Raw genomic sequence first — 25,931 nt, forward strand, 5'->3', positions numbered from 1 at the left:
CACTCTGAGGGATCTACACTGAATCGCTGTTGAGGAGTGGGACAATCTGGACCAACAGTGTCTTGATGAACTAGTAGATAGTATACCACGACGAATACAGGCATGCATCAATACAAGAGGACATGCTACTGGGTATTAGAGGTACCAGTGTGTACAGCATTCTGGACCACCACCTCTGAAGGTCTCGCTGTATGGTGGTACAACATGCAATGTGTGGATGTGTGGTTTTCATGAGCAATAAAAAGGGCGGAAGTGATGTTTATGGTAATCTCTATTCCAATTTTCTCTTCAGGTTCCGGAACTCTCAGAACCGAGGTGATGCAAAACTTTTTTTGATGTATGTAAATATCTGAGATGGTGTGAGCATACAAAGCAGACACTACCATGGTAGACTTCACAATTCACTAGTTAAAAACTTACTATGAACCACTGGAATACAGCAAAAAGGGGTTCAAAAATACAGAAACTAAACAGCGCATAACAAACTCGCATATTATGCCACTGGTCAATTATCTGAAGCATTCGCTGATGCTGATTGGGCTACTTGCGTAGATGATCACAAAAGTACTACAGGATTTGTGATATTACTAGTAGGATCTCTTGCATACTCGAAGAGTATGAAAAAAACTGCAATTGCATTGAGCACTACAGTAGCAGAATTCGCGTCAGTGGCAGCCTGTGTAAGAGAGGTGGTAAATGTGGGAATTACGGAAGAGCCTTAACCCGAAAAAAATGACTGGTGAATGAACATCCGTGTGTTGTGACAATCAAGCAGCAATCAATACGTTATAAGAATCACACGGACAAATCAAGAACAAATCATACTGACATAAAACATCATTTCATCAGGGAGAAAATAATGGATGGAATGACAGACATTCAATACATTTTGATACACAAAATTCAACAAGACTTGTTAACAAAGCTGTGGAATCAGAATAACACCAACATCACTGGAGAGAGAGAGAGAGAGAGAGAGAGAGAGAGAGAGAGAGAGAGAGCTACATTCAAAATGATAAACGTGGTTACTTTCAGATATCATTTCGAGGAGGGGAATGTTCAGAGATAAACACATGGAGAAAAGTTCCTTTATTTATTCAACTCCTTCCATTTCTATGTCAAGACTGGATTGCCTTTGACATTACTTAACAAGACAATCCAAGTGTTGTTATAGTGTTGCTCTGCGTTGATGATGTATGCAGTTTATAGATATAATGTGTGTGATATAACAGTTTTATTCCATTACAACAGAATCAAACAAAGTTGACAATGACAATAAAACATCGGAAAATCCAGAATGGAATTCTAGCCAGCTGTCTGTTTGTATATGCCTGTCTGCCACTCAATGCCTCCTCCATGTGGTGAGTTGCAATCTATACTTTTCATATTGTCGACAATCAAAATAATAATATACAGACATAACTGCAAATAAGGTGTATAAAGCCGTTAAAGGAATGAAGAGAGGAAACGGGTGTCCTAATACAAATTATTAAAACTGAAGGAAAAAATAACACAGCAGTATGTGGCAAGATTATTTACAAAAAGGATGTGAAAGAAGAAAAGAAATTACACCACAGATCTAGTTTTGAGGAAAACTAGAACTATGGTGTAATTATTTTTCTTCGCAAGAAAAGAAGCAAAAATAAGAAATACTGATCTGCTGGACTGCACTCATTTGAAAAAAAAAAAACAGAACACCTCGAACAACTGGTTATAGCATGTTCATATTCACAGAACATGTACATTAGTATGTCCTGCAGAAATGATTAGCATTTGAACCATGTCGGCCCAAGGGTTCAGGGTCAACATCAATATCACGGTGCAACATCACCTACTGGTAAAATGTGTCTGGGACTCTTGTTGTCACTATGAAACAAAGGTAATGCTTCAGTGTGATTTGAGCGGATGCGAAAGATGTCTCATAGACGAATGCATGCACCGTACCATCAAATTATTGAGTTTCAAAGAGGGCGCATTATTGGCATGAGAGAAAGTCTGCATCCATCCAGGAAATTGCTGCTTGTGTGGCTCAACGGCAGTATGGTTCACAGAAGGCCACAGAACAAGACGAGATGGGTCAGGTCGCACCACCCAGACCACCTCCCGAGAAGATCAACACCTCATCCGAATGGCATTCCACGACAGGTCTGCATCCTTCTCGGCTCTGTCACAACAGTGGAACAGTGGAAAACATTGTACACTATCAACGGTGACTGTCTGTTGTCATTAATTACAATGTGAGTTACGTACTTCGCCACCAATCTTTGACGAGTATACAGAAACATACTATACGGCAATGTTGTGTGGGATGAGGTCACTAGGACAAAGATGGAATCAGATTGTGTTTTCGAATGAATCCAGGTTCTGGGTTTTTTTTTAATGATGGCCACAATTTGGTTCGCTGCAGACAGGGGGAGTGACAACACTGTGACTACATTCACTTAAGACGTATAGTGCCAACTCAATGCCTTCTAGTGTGGGGTGCTATTGGGCACAACCACAAATCACAGTTGGTGCCTGTCCAGGGCACTGTGACCTTTGCGACCTACGTGAATGACATCCTGCAACCCGTAGCCATACCCTTCCTGCACAACACCCAGATGCTATTTTTCAGTAAGACAATGGACGACCACATGTTGCTGCACGAACAGGTGCCTTCATAGTGTCACAGAATGTCAGCCCTTTGCCCTGGCCAGCAAGATCACTAGACTTGTCGCCAGTCGAAATGTGTGGAATATGATGAAACAACAGGTGCAGCACTGTGACCCACGTCCAATCGCCACAGATGAACTTTGTAACCAGTTGAATGCAACACAGATGGCTACACCACAGTAAGCCATTCGGTGCCATCACTCATGAAACAAGTTATCAAGAAGCAGGAAAGAAGCTGAACCAAGGTGACTGAGATATTACTCATTTCTGCAGAACATACTAATATACACGTCCTGTGAATTCAAATGTCCTATCTCTAGTCATTCAAGGTGGGTTTTTTTTCCTGAACATGAGGGTACATAACGTTTACTAAAATTATTACCCACAATAATAAAAGGCACAATGGATTTGAATGAAGAAAAGAACTGGTTTTATAAGCTGATACAGCACAATGGATCACATCCAAATCACGAACAAAATTGTATAGCAGAACAATGATTTTCAATAACAATTTTGTTTATAATTTATAAATTTTGACACAGCTTAAAACTTAATTTCAACCAAATCAAGGATAGGCTTAAATATTAGTTTGTGTGGAAAAAAAGATTGCAACTTTATCTATCAGCAGTTGCAGTATCTCATTAAAAAATCTGCAAACTCGCACACAAAGTTGGTGCTCGATGTCTTCTGCTTCACTGTGTACAGGGGCACAATGACTATTAATGTCTGCAGCACTCGGAAAAAGTTACATGTTCACCTTAGGGATGCTAAAGAACAGTCACTCTGAGGCACAAACCTAGAGACAGACAACATGGCAGCCTGACCCCGTGAGGATTTTCCTGGATCTTAAACACTTGCACTGAATAATATGAAAACGAAGAAGTAGCAACTCTTGAGTCTGTACTGACAAGAGAGCTGGGCAACATTACGCAGATCCTTAGTAGTTTCAAGAAAAATCGATCTGACATAGCCATTCGTCAGAAAACGCACACTGAAAATGGAGATGAAGAGCAATGCGCACACTGAAAATGGAGATGAAGAGCAATGGAAGTCCACACAGGCCCAGATCTATAAAGGTGTGTGTGTGTGTGTGTGTGTGTGTGTGTGTGTGTGTGTGTGTGTGTTTTCTCACTTTATTTCAGAAAGCGGCTCACATCCAGCGCACACTTGTCTATCGGTTATTCATATGATTTTGAAATGCATCCCAGTTGGTTTTCAAACATTTTTGAACGCATTCTAAACTGATTTCCAAACAAATCGTAAGTTGATTTTTGAATGCATGCATAGTGTACGTGATGTCTCTGCCAGGGAAAACCTCCTCTCCCCCCCAAATCTAGAAATAAAAACTCTCCCGCAGACTAAAGGGGATTGGCTGGATTAAAAGAGGGGGAAAGGAACCAAACTATGAGGTTATCAGTCCCTTGTTCCGAATAAAACAATGCCACAAGTGTGAGAATAAAACAAACGAGACTGACAACTCAAAATAGAATGAAAGGAAAAATCACAAGAACGATAAATGGCAACAAACATGTAAATGGACAAAAGGGTCAAGAAAACCACAGAAATGCAAGAAACGGGATGAAGAGATTAAAACAACAAAGCAGATTACCATGGCTGGCTGACCATGAGAATAAAAAAGGAGAAGCCAGCCACTCTGCAACACATTAAAACCCCCACCCTAGAAGCACTAGGATGGAGGACGCAGAGGGACAATGGACATGTGCCAAAACTTAGATCAAATGATAATAACCACACTCACGAATAAAACATAAAACTAAATCATCTGATGAGGCGTTGTCAGATAAAATTAGCGGCAACAACTCCGGTAACCCAAGATTTCATCGCTGGGCAGTCAAAGTGGGACACTGCACCAGAATAAAGGCCACTGTCAACCAGGTGCCGCACCAACACTCAGGCGGGTCTTCACCGTGCAGGAGGTAACTGTGGGTTGCCCAAGTGTGGCCAATGTGGAGCTGGCAGAGGACAACTGATTCCCTGCGAGAGGCATGCATGGAAGACTTCCACACATTCGTAGTATCCTTAATGACATGCACATTGTTGTGAGTACTGTTATGCCATTCCGTCTCCCAAAACCGAAAAACCCTACAGTGTAAGTCAGAATGCAGGTCAGGTTCAGAGATGCCCATCTCCAGAAACGGTTTGCACGTAGCCTGTTTGGCCAGCCTGTCGGCAAGTTTGTTGCCTGGGATGCCGAGGTGTCCTGGGGTCCACACAAACACCACTGAAGAACAGGACCCGTCCAGGGCATAGATGAACTCCTGGATGGACGCTAACAAAGGATGGCGAGGGTAGCGCTGGTCGATACCACGTAGGCTGCTCAAGGAGTCAGTACAGAGAAGAAACGATCCCCTGCCACTAGCACTGCAGCCATCGGGCAAGGAATGCTGTTCAAAATAGCCTCTGTGGACGTAGGCAAAGCCAACATGAGCATCAGCCATCGAGCCTTCAGTGTAAACCACTTCAGAGCCCCGGAACACGTCAAGAATTGAGATGAAGTGACAGCGGCGAGCGGCAGGACTAACTGAGTCCTTAGGATCATGCGAAAGGTCCAGATGAATCTGCGGCTTAGGTGTATGCAGACGTACCTGGATGGAAGGTGGTAAAGGGAAGGACTCCAGTTCAGACAGAAGGGATCACATGCGATTGCAATCATTAGGCCTGCCCTGGGCTGCCAATGTGGGCGATGAACTGCCGTGGGTGGAAAAAGGAGATGGTAATTCAGATACTCAGGAGAACTACGAACGTGTGCAATGTACCTGGCGAGCAGTTGTGCACGTCGGATCTGCAATGAATGGACTCCGGCCTCCACCAGGACACTGGTCACCGGACTCGTTCTAAAAGCTCCCGTCGCTAGGCGAACGCCACAGTGGTGCACGGGGTCAACGCTGAGGCACTGCCGAAAACATAAACCAGACTCCCCTAGTCAAAGCGGGATTAAACAAGGGCTTTGTAGATCTGCAGCAGAGTAGAGAGATCGCACCCCAGCTGGTGTTGTTCAGGCAGTGGAGGGCATTGAGGTACAGCCAGCACTTCAACTTAAGTTGATGAAGGTGAGGTAGCCAAGTCAATCGGTTGTCGAAAACAAGTCCTAAGAATCGATATGTCTCCACTACAGTGAGTGGATCATCATGAAGGTAAATTTCTGGTTCCGGATGAACGGTACGACGCTGACTGAAGTGAATGACACACGACTTAGCGGTCGAAAACTGGAAGCCTTGGGCTAGAGCCCATGACTGCGTCTTGTGGATGGCTCTCTGCAGGCACCGCTCAGGAACACCAGTACTGGTGGAGCAGTACGAAATGCAGAGGGTGAGACGGACGGCCCTACAGCTGCTGCTGCTGCTAGACCGTCAATGGCCACTAAAAATAGCGTTACACTCAATACAGAGCCCTGCAGGATCCCATTCTCCTGGATATGGAGGAACTATGGGAGGCACCAACTTGGACACGGAAAGTACAGAACGACAGGAAATCCTGGATAAAAATCAGGAGTGGGACTCGGAGACCCCACTCGTATAATGTGGCAAGGATATGATACGGCCAGGTGGTGTCATAAGCTTTGTGTAGATCATAAAAAGACGGCAACAAGGTGTTGGCGTCTGGAAAAGGCTGTTTGGATGGCAGACTCGAGGGGCACAAGATTATCAGAGGTAGAGCGACCCTGACAGAAGCCGCCTGACATGGAGCCAGTAGGCCACGTAACTCCAGGACCCAACCCAATCGCCGACACACACACCATACGTCCCAGCAGCTTACAAACAACGTTGGCCTTTTTTTTTTTTTTTTTTTGGGGAGGGGGGGGGGGGGGGGGTGTTTGGGCGCAAAACATCTAAGGTCATAGGCGCCCAGTATAGAACCACAGAATGCTGGAACCGCGAGGGCAAAAAACTGTTTCAAGGTCCAATACGGGGAGGGGGGCGGGAAGAGTATCTAAAAGATGTCGACAAGACACAGGAGACACCAGGTAGAAATCAAATCTCTTTTGTCATCTTACTGCTTTTAAAAAAACTTAAAACACGAGCCACAGCTAGCACGTCATCCGCTAAAATGTCCGGCAGGGCGGGCGGCACCTGGCTCTGAGATATAAGTAGCTAAAATAGGGGCAGAAGATCAGGAAATGTCTGACTGTTAATGGCTGGCTACAGAAAAGACAGCTGGGTGCAAGGTCACCACTAAACAAGTGGCGGTGACTAAAGCAACAGTGCCCTATTCATAACCGAGCAAACATTACTTCCTCATGGCAAGACGGCCAGCAGGAAGTCGACCAGGCTGTTGGGAGAGGTTTGACTTGATGCACCGATAGAAAAAATTACGAATATTTTGCGAGGGAACAGAGTAAGAGGCGGGCCGACCGAGATGGACTGCGGCCTTGGCTGCAGCATCAGCAGCGTCATTCCCACGCAAACGAACAAGGCCAGGAACTCACATGAACATCACTTGGGCTCCCCCATCCAGGAACAAATGAAGGTAGTCCTGGATTTGTCAAACGGCTCGGTGGACTGGATCTGGATCATCCAAATTCTGAAGGGCACTGAGGGAGTCAGAGCAGATCTCACAGCCAGTGAGCTGGTGCCCCCGAACGTAGTGAACAACCAGATAAGAGGGCAAAAAGCTCTGCGGTAAAAATTGTGCACTGATCAAGAAGCCGGTATTAAAACTTATCATCCCCAATGACAAAAGCACAGCCAACACCGTGGGCAGACGTGGAACCATCAGTGTACAAAAATATGCTATCGGCAAGTTGTGAGCGAAGTTCGAGAAAATTGCATTGATAGGTCAGCTCTGGAGTTGAATCCTTCGGGAACAAGCTGAGGTCAAAATGAACACAAACATGTGCCTGAAGCCAAGGTGGTGAAGGCCTCTCGCCCATTCAGAAAGTGGCAGGAAGTGTGAACTGCACCTGAGGAAGCAGGTGACAAAAGTGGATGCTGGGAGGCTGCAGAGAAGAAATGTAGATCTTGTATTGGCGGTCAAGAATGTCATAAAAAAAGAGGGTTAAAGGTTGGGTGGCCTGGCTTGGAAGGAAGCCGACACGCATACCTACTGAGTAGGATGTCACGCCTGTATGACAGTGGTAGTATACCAGATTCCGCGTATAGACTCTCAACTGGGCTAGTACGGAAGGCACCAGTGGCGAGACAGATCCCTAAATGGTGAATTGTATTTAGACGGTGTTAAGATAGATGGCCATGCAGAGGAGTAGACAATGCATCCATAATCCAACTTGGAGCGGACAAGAGATTGATAGAGGCAGAGGAGGACAGTCCGATCAGCTCCCCAAGAAATACCACTAAATACACGAAGGACATTGAGGGACCAGGTGCAGCGTGCAACCAGATAGGACGTGTGGGGAGACCAACTGAGTTTCCCATCGAACGTCAGCCCTAATAATTTCATTGCATTCACGAATGGGAGAGCATTTTGGCCCAGTCGTAAGGACCGTGGAAGAAACGCCTTATACCGCCAGAAGTTGATGCAAACTGACTTGGTAGCAGAAAAGTGAAAACCAATCGTGACGCTCCACGTATAGAGGCAGCCCAGACAATGCTGAGGACACGTGTGCGGGGTTCGTGTCCCGGCATCCATCTCTGTCCTCTCCGTCCGTGGCCCTTGGTGGAACGGAACGTTCTTATCTGATTTCCCTGATTGCAGGCTCCCAGGCTGTGCTGAGATAGTAGCCACTGTCGTGGTTGATTAGGTTGTCATGTAAATATCTTTCTATGGACTCGTTTGAGTACAGAGTCCCAAAATCCATTTGCACTCGATATTTTCTGTGTGTCCCCGAAATGGAAAGTGTGCTTCCCCTCAATACTATGTTCCGCCACAGCAGATTTGTTGGTCTGACCCAAGCGTACATGCCTGATGCTTTTATTGCGGCGCTATGAGATGCAACACTGTGTCTGTCCTATATATTGCATCCACATTCACATCCGATGTAGTGCACACCAGGTGCCGTCAGACCTAGTGGATCCTGTGGATCCTTGGTTGAACCGAGAAGGTCTTTTGATTTTTCCAGCTGCACAGAAAATGGTCTTCACTCTCTGAGTGCCCATAGTGCCTTGTGTCCTGCCGCCGAAATGTTATTCTTTGGCATCTTTGCTTTGTCTAGTACTTTGCAGGCGCCTCTTCTTACCTCTTCTGCAGCCTCTTCAGGTAGTTTCCTTATGGCTTGCTCTACCCCACTTATGATGTCCCGCTTTGGCAGGGTCCTTGACTTCCGGAAGTGCGACAACAACAAGGTGGTCATTAATCTAACAAACAAGGAACTGGATGGGCCAACACAAGAGGTGCTGTCCAAGGGTCTAAACTCCGCCCCGGTTCCGAGGAGAAGAAAGAACAGACTTCTGCAAAGTACTAGACAAAGCAAAGATGCCGAAGAATAACATTTCGGCAGCAGAACACAAGGCACTATGGGAACTCAGGGAGGACAAGGACACAGTGGTCTTGGCAGTGGACAAAGGAAACCCGACTGTGCTGCTTACATCAGAAGACTATTGACAAAAAATCAACATCCTCCTGCAGGATCCTGCCTTCAAACGACTAGGGAAGGACCACACCACAACAGTGACTCGCAAGACCGTTGAGATGCTCAGCAACTCCGGACTAGAGAAGAATATCATCAGAAAGCTATACCTGAGGGCACTAGCACCACCACGTCCTATGGCCTCCCGAAGGACCAGAAAGAAGGCGTCCCATTATGACCTATTTTGATCACTATGAACTAGCCGACATATGGTATTGTTACGCATTTATCACAGATGCTAAATCCTAGGTGGGTTACGGTCCACACCACGTGAAAAACTTGGCTGAGTTTGTGAAGGTACTACAGGGAATGAGGCTGGAAAATGAAGACCTACCAGTCAGCTTCAATATGACATCCTTATTCACACAAGTACCAATAGAAGACTCCCTGACTTTACTCGAAGAACACTTTGAAGAGGGTATCATCAAGCTCTTTTGCCATGTTCTAACCACCACCTACTTCAAATGTGGTGGAAAGTTCTACAAACAGATAGATGGTATAGCTATGGGCTTCCCCCTAGCACCCCAGGCATAGCTGACCTACACATGGAGCACTTCGGAAAGCTGGCACTGGACACTGCTAAACACAAGCCAAAAGCCTTCTACAGGTATGCCACATAGCAGGAACAAACTGCTAGATTTCCATCAACACCTCAATAGTATACATGGAAATATCAGATTTACCATGGAGATAGAAGAGAACAGAAGCTTACCTTTTCTGGATATCCTGATCACAAGGAACATGGACGGCATGCTGGGACACGCAGTGTACAGAAAGAAACCCACACAGACCTATACCTTAATGCCAACAGCTGCCACCACCCTGCGCAATGCAATTCTGTACTCAACACCTTAGTGCACAGAGCCAGGTCCATCTGCGATAATGCAAGTTTGCCAGGAGAATTGCAACACCTCAAGAACACCTTCAAGAAAAATGGATACAGTGTGATACAAATAATGGGAGCTCTGAAGACCAACAACAAGATACGAGAGACTGGATGAAGACGAAGAATGGGCTGTGCGTTCTAGCCATATATGGGTCCTCCAACAGCCAAGATCGCAAGAATTCTCCAGAAACATAAAGTGAAGACCGTTTTCCGTGCAGCGGGAAAAATCAAAGACCTTCTCGGTTCAACCAAGGATCCACAGGATCCACTAGGTCTGACGCCACCTGGTGTGTACTAGATCGATTGCAAATGTGGGATGCAATGCATAGGACAGATGCAGCATTGCATCTCACAGCGTTGAAATGAAAACATCAGGCATGTACGCTTGGGTCAGACCAACAAATCTGCTGCTGTGGCGGAACATAGTATTGTGGGGAAGCACAGCTTCGATTTCGGGGACACAAAGAAAATATGCAGTAAAAACGAATTTTGGGACTCAGTAATCAATGAGTCCATAGAAATATGGTTACACGACAAACTAATCAACCACGACAGTGGCTACCATCTCAGCACAGCCTGGGAGCCTGCAATCAGGGAGTGCCCATAGTGCCTTGTGTCCTGTCGCCGAAATGTTATTCTTCGGCATCTTTGCTTTGTCTAGTACTTTGCAGACACCTCTTCTTACTTCTTCTGCAGCCTCTTCAGGTAGTCTCCTTATGGCTTGCTCTACCCCACTTATGATGTCCCGTTTTGGCAGGGTCCTTGACTTCCGGAAGTGCTGTAGAATGAAAAACTTTTCTTGGAACACTTTTATTTTTTAAATGATGAAAGATGAATGACATTTTGTGTGTGTGGATCCCAATGGCCTCATTTCACTAGCAGTCGAGATGACAGGCATCTGATCCGCATGGCTGTAACAGATCGTGCAGCCACGTCTCAATCCCTGAGTCAACAGATGGGGACATTTGCAAGACAACAACCATCTGCGCGAACAGTTTGACGATGTTTGCAGCAGCATGGAGACCATGGCTGCGGTTACCCTTGACACTGCATCACAGACAGGATCGCCTGCGATGGTATACTCAACGACGAACTTGGGTGCACGAATGACGAAACGTCATTTTTTCAGATGAATCCAGATTCTGTTTACAGCATCATTATGGTTGCATCCGTGTTTGGAGACATCATGGTGAACGCACATTGGAAGCGTGTATTCGTCATCACCATACTGGTGTATCACACAGCGTGATGGTATTGGGTGCCATTGATTACACATCTCAGTCACCTCTTGTTCGCATTGATGGCACTTTGAACAGTGGACGTTACATTACAGATGTGTTACGACCCTTGGCTCTACCCTTCATTCGATCCCTGCAAAACCCTACATTTCAGCAGGATAATGCATGACCGCATGTTGCAGGTCCTGTACAGGCCTTTCTGGATACAGAAAATGTTCGACTGCTGCCCTGGCCAGCACATCCTCCAGATCTCTCACCAACTGAAAACGTCTGGTCAATGGTGGCCGAGCAACTGGCTCATCACAATACGCCAGTCACTACTCTTGATGAACTGTGGTATCGTGTTGAAGCTGTATGAGCAGCTGTACCTGTACACGCCATCCAAGCTCTGTTTGACTCAATGCCCATGCGTATCAAGGCCGTTATTATGGCCAGGTGTGTATGTTCTGGGTACTAATTTCTCAGGATCTATGCACCCAAATTGCGTGAAAATGTAATCACATGTCAGTTCTAGTATAATATATTTGTCCAATGAATACCCGTTTATCATCTGCATTTCTTCTTGGTGTAGCAATTTTAATGGCCAGTAGTGTATTTACTGCTGTGTCAGGCTCTCAATTAATTCATTTAACTGTTTTGAAGCGAGTTATGAAACAATTTATGGACTACTGCAGGTACTATCTACAACTTGGAGAAGACATTTTCTTGAGATATTTAGCATTTTTTGTATATATCACCAGCGAATTATGGAACGAAGCACAACATCGTGTGTGTGTGTGTGTGTGTGTGTGTGTGTGTGTGTGTGTGTAGCGGGTGGACTATGTGAGAAACCTGTAACCTCCACCACATTAATGCTACTAATTGAGAAAAAATAATTATTGGTTAAGTTATACAATCAATATTAGAGTCTTACAAAATTGTGATAACAGTAATGTTTTTTTGAAAATAATTTAGTTTTGTGACTGAAACAGAACTGAATCGTTTAGTAATCACCCTCAGGCAGAGAACAAATGAACCAAGCAAGTAAAACAACAACTGAATATATGACTAAAAGTCACGGCACTTCTATATATGCACAGACATTCTAAAAACTGTGGGTAAGTTCAAATATATAAAAAACCAAGGCTTGCTCAGTAGGCAATCTAGAGATGCATGATGGGACATCTACATCTACACGATTAGCCATAATTCACTCTTATGTATTTTGCAGAAGGTTGATACAACCAATAGGAGAGACAGGAAAACAAACAAGTGGACAGGGAACCTAATGAAGTGGAGGAAGTTATTAGCATAATGAAAATTAAATGGAGAATGAAAATAATCTGCCGGAAAATGCTGAAACTATAGATACCAGTCCTCTGCTTTCTGCAAACACAGAATCCAACTGCTGACATACACCACTCACTGAAATCCAGTTATTCATTAAATATGTGTCATATCAAAAGTTAGTTATTCTCATAACATCACAATTAATAGTTTTGTCAAGTCTGAACCAAACTGTAACCTTTCAACTTAACCAGGGCCTTAGCTACATTACATATCAGTATATCACCACAATTAAGGTTTTGTGTTCAATTTCGATAGTTTCATTCAAGCTATCACATTTTACCCCATCAACACTTCAGGCTGTCTCAGTCTATCACTACAAGCCATAGTCCAAAAAATGATAAAGAAGCCAAATAAATATTGCCGGTTTTCTGATCTCTTCTGTTTGAGCACCGAAATAAAAATTCTGGTTAATTTTCTATTCTTTTTGTCAATCTAAGATTAGTAGCAAGCTCTCAATCAACATCCACTGGAGTACTTCAAGGTAAGGCTGTTTGTTCATCATAATCTAAATTCTCACATAGTAAGTGGATCAGCTAGACACTTCTGATACAACATGAAATTACTAGAAATTATCATTCTCTTTTCAAAGCAGTCGTTTGCGCCAACTTTAGCGTTCACAACCGGGTATAGGCTTCGACTCATGATCTAACAATGTTGTGGGTGGTGTATTTGAAAGTGAAGGAATTGTGTTATTGAATGTGGCACTCTTTTGTGGTAAATTTTAAAGTTCTGGTAAGTTGTACGAGTGCCGACATCTGTAAATTGGAATTCAAGGGTGCTGCATTTCTTATACTGATTGTGAAAATGAAGCTCTGCATTAATTTTAATAATAGACTGTTGTATGAAGGAATGTGGGGCATGTCATCCACCATTTGTTTTCTACAGAAGTTAGTTGTTCTTGCTGATTATGTGAAAGTGTGGCAAGAATATGAGATTGGTCCAAGTTGCTTCTTCTCTTATAGGAAAGACAACTTCTGGACATCAGTCATACAGGGTAATTGATTAGAAAAATCAAGGCTTGCAATATTTTTTGTTATCGGTCTTCTGTATAGCTTTTTGCTTATGAGAAAGGTGCCACTAGGCATACTGTTACTGACTGGTGTGACCTGAAGTGGAATGATCAAGAAAACATATTGTGAAAAAGTAGGCGCCAAACTAGGATTCATTGGAGGAGTTTTACGGAAATGTAATTCATTCACAAAAGAAATGGCTTACCAAACACTTGATTGACCAATTTTTGAGTAATGCTCACCATTCTGGGACCCTAACCAGACACTATAATATAAGAGACATGTAAGAGAAAACAAACTGACATGTTCCATCACGAGACCATTTACTCAGCACAAGAGCACTTTTTTCAGAAAGAAAGATGTGTTGTGCAAAACTGGGTTTTAATCTTCTTGGGATTTTCCTATATTGTCAATTAAGTAGTTCGATTTAAACTCATATGACTAATTTATTTAAAACACTAATCCACTTTTACAGCTACAGCTACTTTACTGGTGCCTCATTTCTTGTGCTGCCAGCACTGCAACCACTGAGGGAATCTTCTCCATCTACAGGCTTGTTGGGTCAAAATTAAGAAATCATTTAGAAAGCAAAAGCCTGAGAAATTAGTGAGGATCTATAAATTTTTGCATTCAAACTAAATTGTACATTACTGTCATTACAATTCTACATAAAGATTGTCCCCCCCCCCCCCCCCCCCCCGCCCTCTCCCCCAGAAGTCTAACTGTTATTGTTTTTTATATTCTAAAAACTTTAAAACACAATATTAATAAAATAAATTATTGTGACAGTAGATCGTTGCCTAGCCCGCTGGGTTAGCCGTGTGGTCTAATGCACAACTTTCCTGGCAGGAAGGCGTGGCGGACCCCGGCACGAATCAGCCAGGCGGATTAGTGTCGAGATCCAGTGTGCCAGCCACGTACACCGTCATTACTCTTCCACACAAACATTGGGGTTACACTCATCTGGTGTGAGACATTCCCCGGGAGGTCCACTGGGGGCCAAACCGCACAATAACCCTGGGTCCGGTGTAGGACGGTAGTGGGGTGAGTGGACTTCTGCAGCCTGTTGTAGGGTTGTGAACCACTGAGGACTACGGCAGGGACAAAGCCTCTCCTTCATTTATAGGTCCCCAGTTCCATATAATACAAATAGTTGCCTTCAATAAATATGATGACTCTTTTTAATTTATATATGGCAAACTATGTAACATTTTGTATGTTAAACAAATTGTCACAATTAAATATAGTTGGGCTTTATTTATTTATTTATTTTTTTTAATGCCCACAGGATTTCTATTTGGATCAAGTTAAATTAAAACAACCCTGCTGTACGAGATGTTACGAGAGAGGCATAGCACATTACACAGATTTGTACATTGCAATTCCAGAGTATGTTCCAAGATGTTATTTCCTCCCACATACATCTTCTAAAATGGTCACGAGAAAATCTGAGAAATGAAAGGTAATAAGGAGGTTTACAGACAATCATTCTTCCAATGCACCATTTGCAAGTGGAATAGGGAAAAGGAAACATGTAGTGGTACCAGAAGTACCCTCTCCACACATGGTAAGGTGACTTGCAGAATACGGGTGTAAACTTATAAGTACAGAGAGCATATACAGTATGGCCATGAAAAATTGATGATTTTTACTGGTGCTGCCAGTAGTGGTGAAAATGCTACTACCTGGAAGACATTCATTTGTCTCCAATAGCTACCTTCTTTTCTTTTTTTTTGCATGTCTGTTTTTGTGTAAGCACAACACACAGGTAATGGTGCCAACACTGTGGAAATGATTCAGCGTTGCCTCTCCCTCATCGCTCGTCTCTGCTTGGCAAGTCACGGAAATATAGAAGCGTCCGATCCCGCCTGTCTGCTTTGACCCATGACGTCACAAATATGGCGGAAACGACCATAAACCACGATTCCAATAGGGCGCATATAAAGTCATTACGTACACATTATGAAGATGAAAATACATCGAAAAACAAACACACACACGTTCCACAAAAAGCCTAATGACACTAACGGGACAAGCGCGGGAAATAGGGGTTTTTTGGGTGGGGACAAACTAAATACAAACAAATTTAGAAACCCACCCCCATACAAAACCATCCAAAACGACGAAAAGAACCGACATCACAAAACTCCCCACCACTAAACACAATATCATCTGGAATCGGACACTTCCCTTGACCTATATAGCTCAACAGCAGCTCCTGATCCCATAAATTAGGACCTAACACTTCCCTTGACCTATATAGCTTAAAAACATCTCCCGATATCAATACCAACATTCACAGCCACACATTGGGATCGAACACTTCCCTTGACTTGTTATCCTTACGACATCTCCACATACAGCCATCCCGGGTTCGAGACGCTGGAGCTTTAAGTAAGCCTCATTTCTTCACGACATACTGAACACTTCACGACTTCTTCCAAAAATCCGAATAGTTGAAGAAATTTTACTAGAGACAACGCACTGTCCTCCATCACGGCCGACAACCGAAAACTGTTGACCCTGTCAGTCATATCAGTACCTACAAAATACATAAAAAAAGCACTTTACCAAAATTCACACACGACATTACACTCGCAAACTAAACCAAAAACATCACCTAACACATCACCAGAGAGCACCACCGATCGCATCAAAACGACTCCTATAAACACGCCGCTCTCACAAACTAAATTCCGCGCCATCGTAACGTCACACACCACAGCAGCCTTACGTCACGGGTCAAAGCCGAAAGGTGGGATCGGACGCTTCGGTCGACCCCAAGTCACACCTGCTACCATTCCAAGACACCCGCCACGTGAACTGTCAACTTATTGTGGCTGAAGAGTAGGGAAAGCCTGGGTGATTGTGGAAACAGATTATTCTGCACTTGGGAAGGTGAAGCATGACATTGGGACCCATTGTTCTGTGGGGAGCAGTGGGGAGAAAGTTGTTCCGATGTTGTTTTAAGGCTTCAACTAACAGAGTCCTTGTGCTAAAAGAAGAATATATAAGGGTATGTTATAGTTTCTGATCATTTGTGTCATATAGGTATTTGGGGAAAACGTGTTTTGATCATTTGGTAGTTAATCATAATGTTTGAAAACTGTAAGATGGGAGCTAGAACCAATAGTGCTAAGGTCTACCCTGAGAATATTTCGTGGAGGGAGAAAAGGCACGCTTCTGCCTTAAAGTATCAGTCAGAAAAGTTTCCCTGAGAATTATTGTCCTTTTCACCATTTCATTAAGCTAATGGGAAACGAGTATATGCCAGAGGTTTTCAATAAAATTATTGAATAGTGGTTATTTAGACTCAGATTCCTTTATTTTTCATTTGAGATTTTGGCATTAGGGCAGTTATCATTATTTTTTTATAGAAAAATAGATGCTGGATTGAAAGATGGGAGAGAGGGGGGGGGGGGGGGGGCTTATGGGTTCAAGGGGTTGGGGACACAGTTAGCAATGGTTAGTAGGGAAAGTGTAGGTAGGGTAAGTATCTTATTTTGTTGTATTTATTTTTTATTTTTGTGTTGCTTGATACAGATACTGAGAGATTTGTCAAGGTTTTTTTTCCGAGCCTGAATATATTTTGGGTTTTTGTACAAGGGTTTGTTTTATTCAGTTTTTCGAATGTATGTTATGAATGTGGGTATTGTGGAGTTTTAGTGAAGGTACCGGTACCAGTGCTATGTCAAAACTGGTAAAACATTTCATAGCATTTCATAGATTGTTAATACTGTAGTTTTTTGACTGATGGATATTTTAGAGTTCTTATATAAGTTGAATGAAGGCAGTGAGATTTATTTTTGTAGAATTTTTTTAAAGGTTTGTGTTAATGAATTTCATGTGTTTTTTGTATCTGGCTGATGGGTTAGTCCTTGGGCATAAGCCCCAAGCTTGTGTGACTGCTCTGTTTAATCATATTTACTTTTTAGTTATTCCAATAGTTTCATTTATAGAAAGTTACTGTTGTAGTCCTGTATTTATAGTAATTGTGTGGAAAAGAGTGATATTGTCTTACTGAATGTAAAGGAGCTGGTTATGTCCACAATTTTGTTGATGTCATGACTCAAAGCTGATTGCCAATACAGCACAGTTCAGCATTTTTTATCATTTTAGTTATATTTCCTCTATCAGCTCTCAATGTGTGATATGAGTTGCCATTTTTTGGATCCTTTTTAGAAATTATGTCAAACATTAAAAACATTTATTGAAAGTTAGAACTACATGTTATTTCACAATGACAAAGGAGCTATTGTGTGGCACTTCAATGAAATAACCCCACCATGCACAGCTCAATTGGTTTTTGACTGTTTCCTTAAACAGCATTTTGAGGTCATAATAAAATCAATATAGGTGAATTGTTTCATTGTACAGATGAAGGTGTAATTAATGGTAATCAATTAAAGGATTAAAAAATAACCGTATATTTTGCTTTGACAAAATCTTACTTCAGACTTGTGTTGTATGAACTGATGCAATATTCTGATCAACATAACATATAGGTATGTTATTTTCCGTATTTTGGTAGTTTTGTCTTGTATGTTTTCAGTCTCCGTAACCCTCAATCGATTTATTATAAACATGATGTACATATAAACAGAACTGGGAATCTTAGACGGTCAACAAATTCTATTTTGGTGTATTAAGGCGTGCATCAAATTGGGATTCACAGTGATTTAAAACTGTATAAATGATCATTTTATTCAAAACTACATTATGCCCGAGGTGGCTAATTATTAGAAGACACAGGTGTTCGGAGGGTTTGACAGCTACAGCTGTGAATCATATAGTACAACATTGCACTTTCATTTCTGAATGACAATACAGTGGCAACACTGTTGGCAAACACATTGACATACATGCCATCTACATGTTTCTGCTTGTGCCACACACTAAAACTGAACAAACAGCAAGTAAATTTTTAGTCATTCAGACCTTTACATCATTCGGATATCATATGAAGCTATTGCTCTACAATGCTGGATGACGTGACATCTACACTTATACCATTTTTTTAGTTGTGGATTTGGGTACCTACTGGTAGGAGTTCACTAACAGCTAGATCTCAACAAGTTTTACATCACATGCCACATGATTACATGTCACACGTCAGTGGCAATGTACGGTACTGGGACACTCACTGATCCTTACATTGGATTCCAAAATGCTGAGATACGTTAACACAGGTGGAGTAAGTGAATGTATATCAGTGAAAAGCAGCATGCATAAAAATATCTTCGAGGAGAGTTTAGTGCAAAAAGGGGATGCCAAATAAGATTTCAATCAACACATACCATGTGCGTGTTTATTCTTAACAAATCAAGCATCAAATGCATAATATTCTGAAGCATTGCACCTGTTATTCATTATCAAAATCTTAATTTGTTTCAGAGACACAATTTTGATACAAAATTTTGACAAACTTCCTAAATTGAAAACTCTGCCACCACAACCCTGCTGATGTTGGCATCGATATCATATGATATAAAGAGGCAGTTAATAGATAGCAGGCATAACACAAAAACACTTGTGCTAGCAATAACAAATCATTACCTCCATGCAATAAATCATCAGCTGCGTTGCTGACACCATTACACTAAGTTGTAACACCATACTATAAACTCAAATGTATAAAGAAAGATCCACGAAGGAAAAAGTAAAAACCACAAAACACTTCTAATGAGATTCCATACAACAGCCTTGAACTAGATACTGCAAGGAAGAAAAGGAAGGGAAAATCCACAAACTTTTAACCATTTCTTTGCATAAACTATCAAAAATGACAAACTCAGCCCTTGCACAGTTCTCGCAATAAATTAAAAATATTTTGATAATTACTGCCTACAGGCATGAATTTTAATGTAGGCACATGACCGACAGAAAAGATTACATAAAAAGTAACAATAGATGAAATGATGTGGTTGCTGCAAAAAGAGTTTTAACTGCACGAATAAAATGTCTTAAGCTAATCAATAGTTTCTCTAGGTGTAAACTAAAAGTTTCAATTATAGCACAAATAAAATAAGGGTGCATATCATTTCTTTGACATATGCCTGTAATGACTAATCCCTTATGTTCCATACCGCGTAATCTGGGGAGGCCGTGAAGCGTTATTTCATTTTGATACTTTACATCCTGCCCCAGAAGTTGTTATAAACCTAACCAAAACTACTTTCGCTGCAAATTGAATGACACTATCAAATGATAAATGGCTTCTTTAAACAAGCGATATAGTAATCTAAACTCTAGTGAATTACTCTTTTCTTGTACAATTTACCATTTGCATGTTATGTGTGTCACAACAACTATTAAAAACAAAGGGTGACCTCAAACATCGTCTTTGCACAGAATGTTGATGTTTACCATAACGCACACAAATCATAAAATCGTAGGTCTGTATACTTACGTTGTCCAACAGGAAACATATTTGTTTCAGATCACCAAAATAAATACTAAGTGGGTAATAAATAATATAACTATGTCCCCCCGCGCTCGATGACCTCTCACTTGCGAATTATCAACATGGCGAGTGATGACGTCACTAGCATTATCCATCAGGGGTGTTCCATTGGCTAATCACAAGAAATACCAACATAGCAACTTGCAAGTTGGTATGTTGAGACGTCTACTTGCAGAAAAAGACAAATGAAAATTTACCACTAGTAAACACCTTAACACACAGTTTGGCTACAGAATACAATTTTGTACTGTACATTAATTATGTAATGCGAATGTAAAAAAAACCTCCAGCAAAAAATGTGAATCCATAATAGTCGATATGCACCAACACGTGCAAGTTCGCTGAACGAAACAGTAAACACTACTGAATGTTGGTGGTACTGCGTCAAATACAGCTATGTCTATCTACAATTCTGGAACGTTCACAAGATCTAGTGGACTTATCAGCGCGATTTCGAAACAGTTACGCTCTGTGACTCTGAAACCTGTTAAAAAGATTTCAGTCAAATTTGATCCGTTCCAAGAAAATGTCACAGAAACGAGGTAAGTTATACACAAACGGCAGAAGGCGTGCTCAGGTGAGCATGCCTTGACGATTCGCATTTGTCAAACGTTGTCTTAGCAGACGAAAAATCGATACAACGGACGATACCCTACTGAACGGATGATACATTTGGCTTTGGCCGAATATAGTACGAGACTCCTGCGTAGCCGTATGTATATCTTCTAACATTACTAAATATCTCATACGTAGAGAGAAAACTGTTCGATAGTGCTAGAGAAGGTTATTTTAATCGCTGTGGTGGAACAGAGAGAGAACCTGTAACGATTCTGCGTTTCTACAAACGCGGCTTCTCACAATTAATTTTGATTGTATAACTCGTAATTAAACATTACTTACCACCACACTGTCCACAGCCATAATTTTTGCCTAGCATGGAGATAATTTCCCTTCTGCCAGTGCTAGCTGCTTCGATTGTTGGTACAGTCAGCTTTTGCCTTCCGGCTGCCATTTTCACCTGAAAAAAACAATTTTGTTTCAGAAACTTCCTGTTCCACATATCTTCCCCTAAGATATTGTCGTCAAATACTAGCTGCGTCATCAAGACAGACATTCTTTGTGACCGAAGCGAACCCAACATAAGCTTCTTTCTTGGTAAGTGTTATTTATTTATATACAACTTTATTTATTTTGTAAAATCGGTGTTTTACAAGAAAAATCATGGAAGATTGTTCCTTTTCAATTTGCAGTTAATGGTGAATCAGTGATTTTCAAAAGCAAGAACCTGACTGCCTTGGAACTGTTGCAATTGTACAACAAGCACATAACACCCCTTGCACCAGCTGAACAGCCTGCCTCAACTGTAAAGACTAAATCTGAGAGAAAGGCTGCAGGGAGACGACAATAGAAGAAAATTTTCAAAATCATGGCTAGGCACCGAGATCAGTATAGTTTGAGACTTATTGACACACTATACAATCAAGTCCCAGCATTTACAGACATATTTGATGAAGAGACTTGGTATATATTTTGTGCATGTTTTGTTGCAGGTACTATTCTAGTTGCCTTCATACTGTCCCGATTTATAACAATAAAACCTGTGGAATAGAGTGTTACCTGTGTGTGCCTTTAAATATGTAAAATTATGTAAATTCAGTTGCTTCTGTCACACTTTTCAAGCACATTATTTTGGAATGTTTTTGATCCACCAAACAGTAATATCACTAACATTATATTTTGAGTGTAGTTTCGGAAAGTTATGTGAAAGTGTTAAGCTAAAATTCAGGACTGCTATATGTTTTAACCCATTAGTTTATCTTTGGAAAGTCATGTGAAAGTAGTAAGCTGAAATTCAGGACTGCTACATGTTGTAATCAATTGGTCCATTCTGTTTAGCTTAATAAAGTTTAATAAAGGGCAGCTTAAAATATTTCATTAACAATAATGCATATAAACAAACCTCTCTCTCTCTCTCTGTGTGTGTGTGTGTGTGTGTGTGTGTGTGTCACAAGAGATGATCTTCCCATACCACAACAACAACAAAAAAAAGGGTAACATTCTATATATGTAGTACATCTGGTGTCACTGCTTGATAACTAAGCTGAAGTCCACGGTAAAACTTCCTTTTGGAAGATTTTACAGAAATATTCTTTACAAGTGATGTAACGGAAGCAAAAGAGCTTTATTTCCTTTGTGACAGTTGTTATGCAAAATACGCCTGGAAAATATGTGACTGTAACTTAACAGCATTTATTGCAGAGAAATTTTAAAGAATAATCTTCCTACTAAATGAAAGAGGAAATTGTATCTCCTTTCCTGTACAATAATGAAAAGTTATTGGTTATCTGGTTAGTTCCATACATTTGTACTGAAAAGTTTAAGGTGTCTGTTATGGGAACGTAAAACGCATTTACCTACAGCTAGCCATTTACTGCGTCCAAACCTGAGAAACATTTGAAACTATTGTTGACTATTTTGTAATGTTGCAATTTCATACCGAACATCTGACACTGTAAAAGCACCTTAGTGCAAGTAGTCAAGCAGTTAAGTTATTCTTTCGATGCTAATTCCCGTGACGCATCTGCCATTTCTTGGATCTTCCTTTTGACATATATAAGCGATGTATTTCAGATTGATAAGAGCAATCTTGATATCTTTAATAATCACGACAAAAATTAAAACAACCGGATTATTAAGTTTTACAGATCGCTATGGATACAATAACTGCTCTACCGGGTATAGAAGTGATCATATTTGTCGCTGGTAGCCATTTCATTCTCGTGTACTACCGGAAAAAAAGACTAACAATATTAAAATCATCTTTCTTTACGCTATCTTACATCGGTCCCCAACTATCGCTTTATTAAACTACAAAAGATGACAGCTCTTGACGTGATCCACGATACAATGCAGGCCAATAAAAAATACACGACCTACGTTAAGGCGACATTGGAAAGCTCAAGGTCGCTGATAACTACGTAAACAAAAATAAGAAAGTGTTTCCCTATTTAACCAAACAGGAACTGAGACAAAGGATGTACTTTACTTACTGTCGTTTACTGCGCCGTCTCCCTTTTATAGGAACGAAAATGCTTAAGTTGGTGCATTCTGATCACCACAATGTAAACATGGTGGTACTGCGTATTGCGGCTGTTCAGCGCGTAACCACTATTCCTTCCCACGCCGGAAAGCATGGCAGCGACGCTTTCGCCGTCCAAGGTCTCTAAATCGATAACAGCTTTCCGTCGCGTTCATCTTGTTTATTAACAACGGCAATGATAATTCTCCTAGCGGAATGTTACACAACTATATTGACAACACCGCACCACAGACGATTAAGTACACTCCTTTATGTTCACACTTGTTTGTATATATACAGCTCAGCTGTTATAAACAAATCCCTTTAAACGGTACTGGTTTACAGGAACAGCACACAATAGTGGTATGCAGTGACCCGTGCTGTAATTTCCAACTGGCATCTGCAGTGAACTTGACAATAACAGTACTCCTATTCAACCATTAGCGTCAGCAGTGAAAGCTTCGCTTTGAGGATGAGAACTAACACGACGTCTCACTGTTCACCTGTGCCTCTGTGTGCAGGACAATTGTTTGGCCGAGGCCATTTCACCGCTCCGCGCACGGGATTGGTTCCCGCCATCAGAAATTAATACACAGCACGTGTTGCTATGACGTCAGAACAAAAAAAAGTTGGTTGCCGGTGTACTGTACTGTATAGTGCTACAAACTCGGAAGAAAATGTAGGATAGTGTCACTGATAATTGTTTAGGGTATATCGGCTGCGATGTCTTGCATTACTAACCGGTAACATTCAACAGTATTGCGCTTCTTCTGATTCTTCATATTCGTTGCACAATTGTCTCTAAAAAGAGGAGACATAAAATTCAATGATTCAGCTCCACTAACGGTGAAACATACATACTTATTACCTGCTAATTTATAAGCAAACTGATGTAAGTTACTCGTAAAACAGGAAACAGTTCGATGTGTGTTCAATCGTGTATGTATGTGTGTGTTTCGTGGACGAGTAACGGTGACGAAGTACGCATACCGGCAATGCAAAAGTAAAGTGCTGAATGGCGTGTTGTTTTAAAGAATGAGTCGCGTTTATTATCGTGTGCGGCGCATTTTACAAATGGTTTTCAATCTTCTCAGTAAGACGAACAGACTGGCATTTGCACATAGCAAGTATCACCATACCGTCCTTAGCAATGTTACTGGGTGGGCTATATTGCCGTATGGACATGTATTGGTCAAATATTGCGTTCTGGACAAGTAAACTGTATACACGTTCGCGTTGTTGATTGAGACCTTATCAGGAATAAATTTTGAACTAGCCTATTTAGACTCACGGTTTAGTTACTGGATGAGCTGTATTGCCATATTGACCAAATTTTGCTTCTACACAAGTGTCCTGTTTACGTTCGTGCTGTTGACTGGGACCTCATCAGAAATAAATTTTGAACTATTTAGACTTACGGTTTAATTTGCAAAGTGACGTAGCATTATAAAACAGCATGCAACTGAACATGAGGCTATTTACATTCAGTGTGTTTACAGGCGGCTGCATTGCACGTTGTTTTGCCGCACAACGTACCGGCAGTATGGGGAAATAACGAAGTCAGAATGAAGCATCCAGTACAAAACAAACAAATTGTATTCCATGGACCATTTGCACTAATGTCAAATGTAACGTGTTTCATATATAATGAACTACATTTATGGTTGCACTTGAGTGGAGTGTGTAGTTATACTTGACAATGGAAATAAAATATCAACAGCTATGGCACAGTTATATGGTCGAACACCAATTAGTGGTGGTGACTCTGAGGTCAGCAGTGCAGTATTTTATACTTCATTAAGTAATTAGGATATTTATAAGTTTGCTCGGGATATCCACTGTTTGTGGATTTCTGTCAAGTGTAAGCTTCCCATTTTGGTTGAAGCGTGCAACACTGGAGCCTTGGACAACTTTTCTGACCCAGTTTAGAGGCAATGTAAGGAAACAGATGAACCCAGTGCAACTCAATTGCAAAACCTTCCAGTCTCATAAGAGAATGCACTGTACAAAAAAGTAAAGGATCAACCAATAAAGGAAAATATGGTTGATTGTTTTTAAACAAGAAGTAAATTAAAACACACACAACCTTAACATGAAATTATAAAGAAAGTCACCCAAATTATGAAAGAGTTGGTGGTACACCAGTTGCTGTTTTACACCCTCTTGGTAGCTTAATGTCTACTTGACAGTATTGGTATATATTGTACATAAATGGTTTATGTGTGTGCTATAAGACTAGATACCTGTTTACAGTGGCCAGTAGGTCTACATTACTATTTGCCATGCAGCTAACAGGTATGCTTTGATAACATTCAGCAGGAGCTGACAAGGCACATAATGATACAAAGTGCACAACAGATTATGTTTTATTGTCAGCTTAGTGCTGGGCACACATCTGTCTTATGTGGCATCTTATATACATTGGCTTTTTAGCTCATGTCAAAGAATTTGCTGACAATTATGTTATATTGCCCTTATTCATCTTGAGGCTGAAACTTTTGTGTCCATGCTTGGTTACTAATAAATATGTTTTTGGATGGTATCCACCTGGGTTAAAGAAGAAAACGTTGTGTTTTGCTCAAAGCAAGTCCTATCCAAAACCAAATTTATCTTTGCCTGATTGAAAAATAGAAGCCTTCAGAAAACATGCTTAGATGCCAATGTAACTTTGTTCATGTACACACCATTGGCATGTATGTAAATAATTAGAGCTGCAGTTCTCTGTGACAG

General features: G+C 41.4%; 2 protein-coding genes across 3 annotated transcripts in view; one reads left to right on the plus strand and one right to left on the minus strand.

Annotated features, from left to right (window-relative positions):
* Positions 1-23,734, minus strand: part of LOC126485162 (protein argonaute-2) — a gene marked incomplete in the record, with an annotated part of 212,790 nt that extends 189,056 nt beyond the window's left edge. Inside the window, 2 exon segments of one of the 2 annotated variants that reach the window (XM_050108838.1) lie at positions 21,023-21,140; positions 23,173-23,734. In XM_050108838.1, coding sequence (XP_049964795.1) covers positions 21,023-21,134 — 112 coding nt within the window. 2 annotated transcript variants of the gene reach the window in all.
* LOC126485175 (39S ribosomal protein L53, mitochondrial) lies at positions 20,484-21,672 on the plus strand. The gene is made up of 3 exons (XM_050108856.1): positions 20,484-20,664; positions 21,165-21,277; positions 21,373-21,672. Exons 1-3 carry the CDS (start codon positions 20,519-20,521, stop codon positions 21,528-21,530), a joined length of 417 nt encoding a protein of 138 aa, XP_049964813.1. The 5' UTR covers positions 20,484-20,518; the 3' UTR covers positions 21,531-21,672.
* Positions 23,735-25,931: the final 2,197 nt, after the last annotated feature.

Source organism: Schistocerca serialis, chromosome 1, assembly GCF_023864345.2.
Source record: "Schistocerca serialis cubense isolate TAMUIC-IGC-003099 chromosome 1, iqSchSeri2.2, whole genome shotgun sequence".
NCBI lineage: Eukaryota > Metazoa > Arthropoda > Insecta > Orthoptera > Acrididae > Schistocerca > Schistocerca serialis.

Coding starts and splice junctions, on each gene's coding strand:
- LOC126485175 (XM_050108856.1), top strand. CDS start 20,519: ATGTCTATCTACAATTCTGGAACGTTCACAAGATCTAGTGGACTTATC. Junction 20,665..21,164: donor GAAAATGTCACAGAAACGAG/GTAAGTTATACA, acceptor ATTTTGTTTCAG/AAACTTCCTGTTCCACATAT. Junction 21,278..21,372: donor CAACATAAGCTTCTTTCTTG/GTAAGTGTTATT, acceptor TTCAATTTGCAG/TTAATGGTGAATCAGTGATT.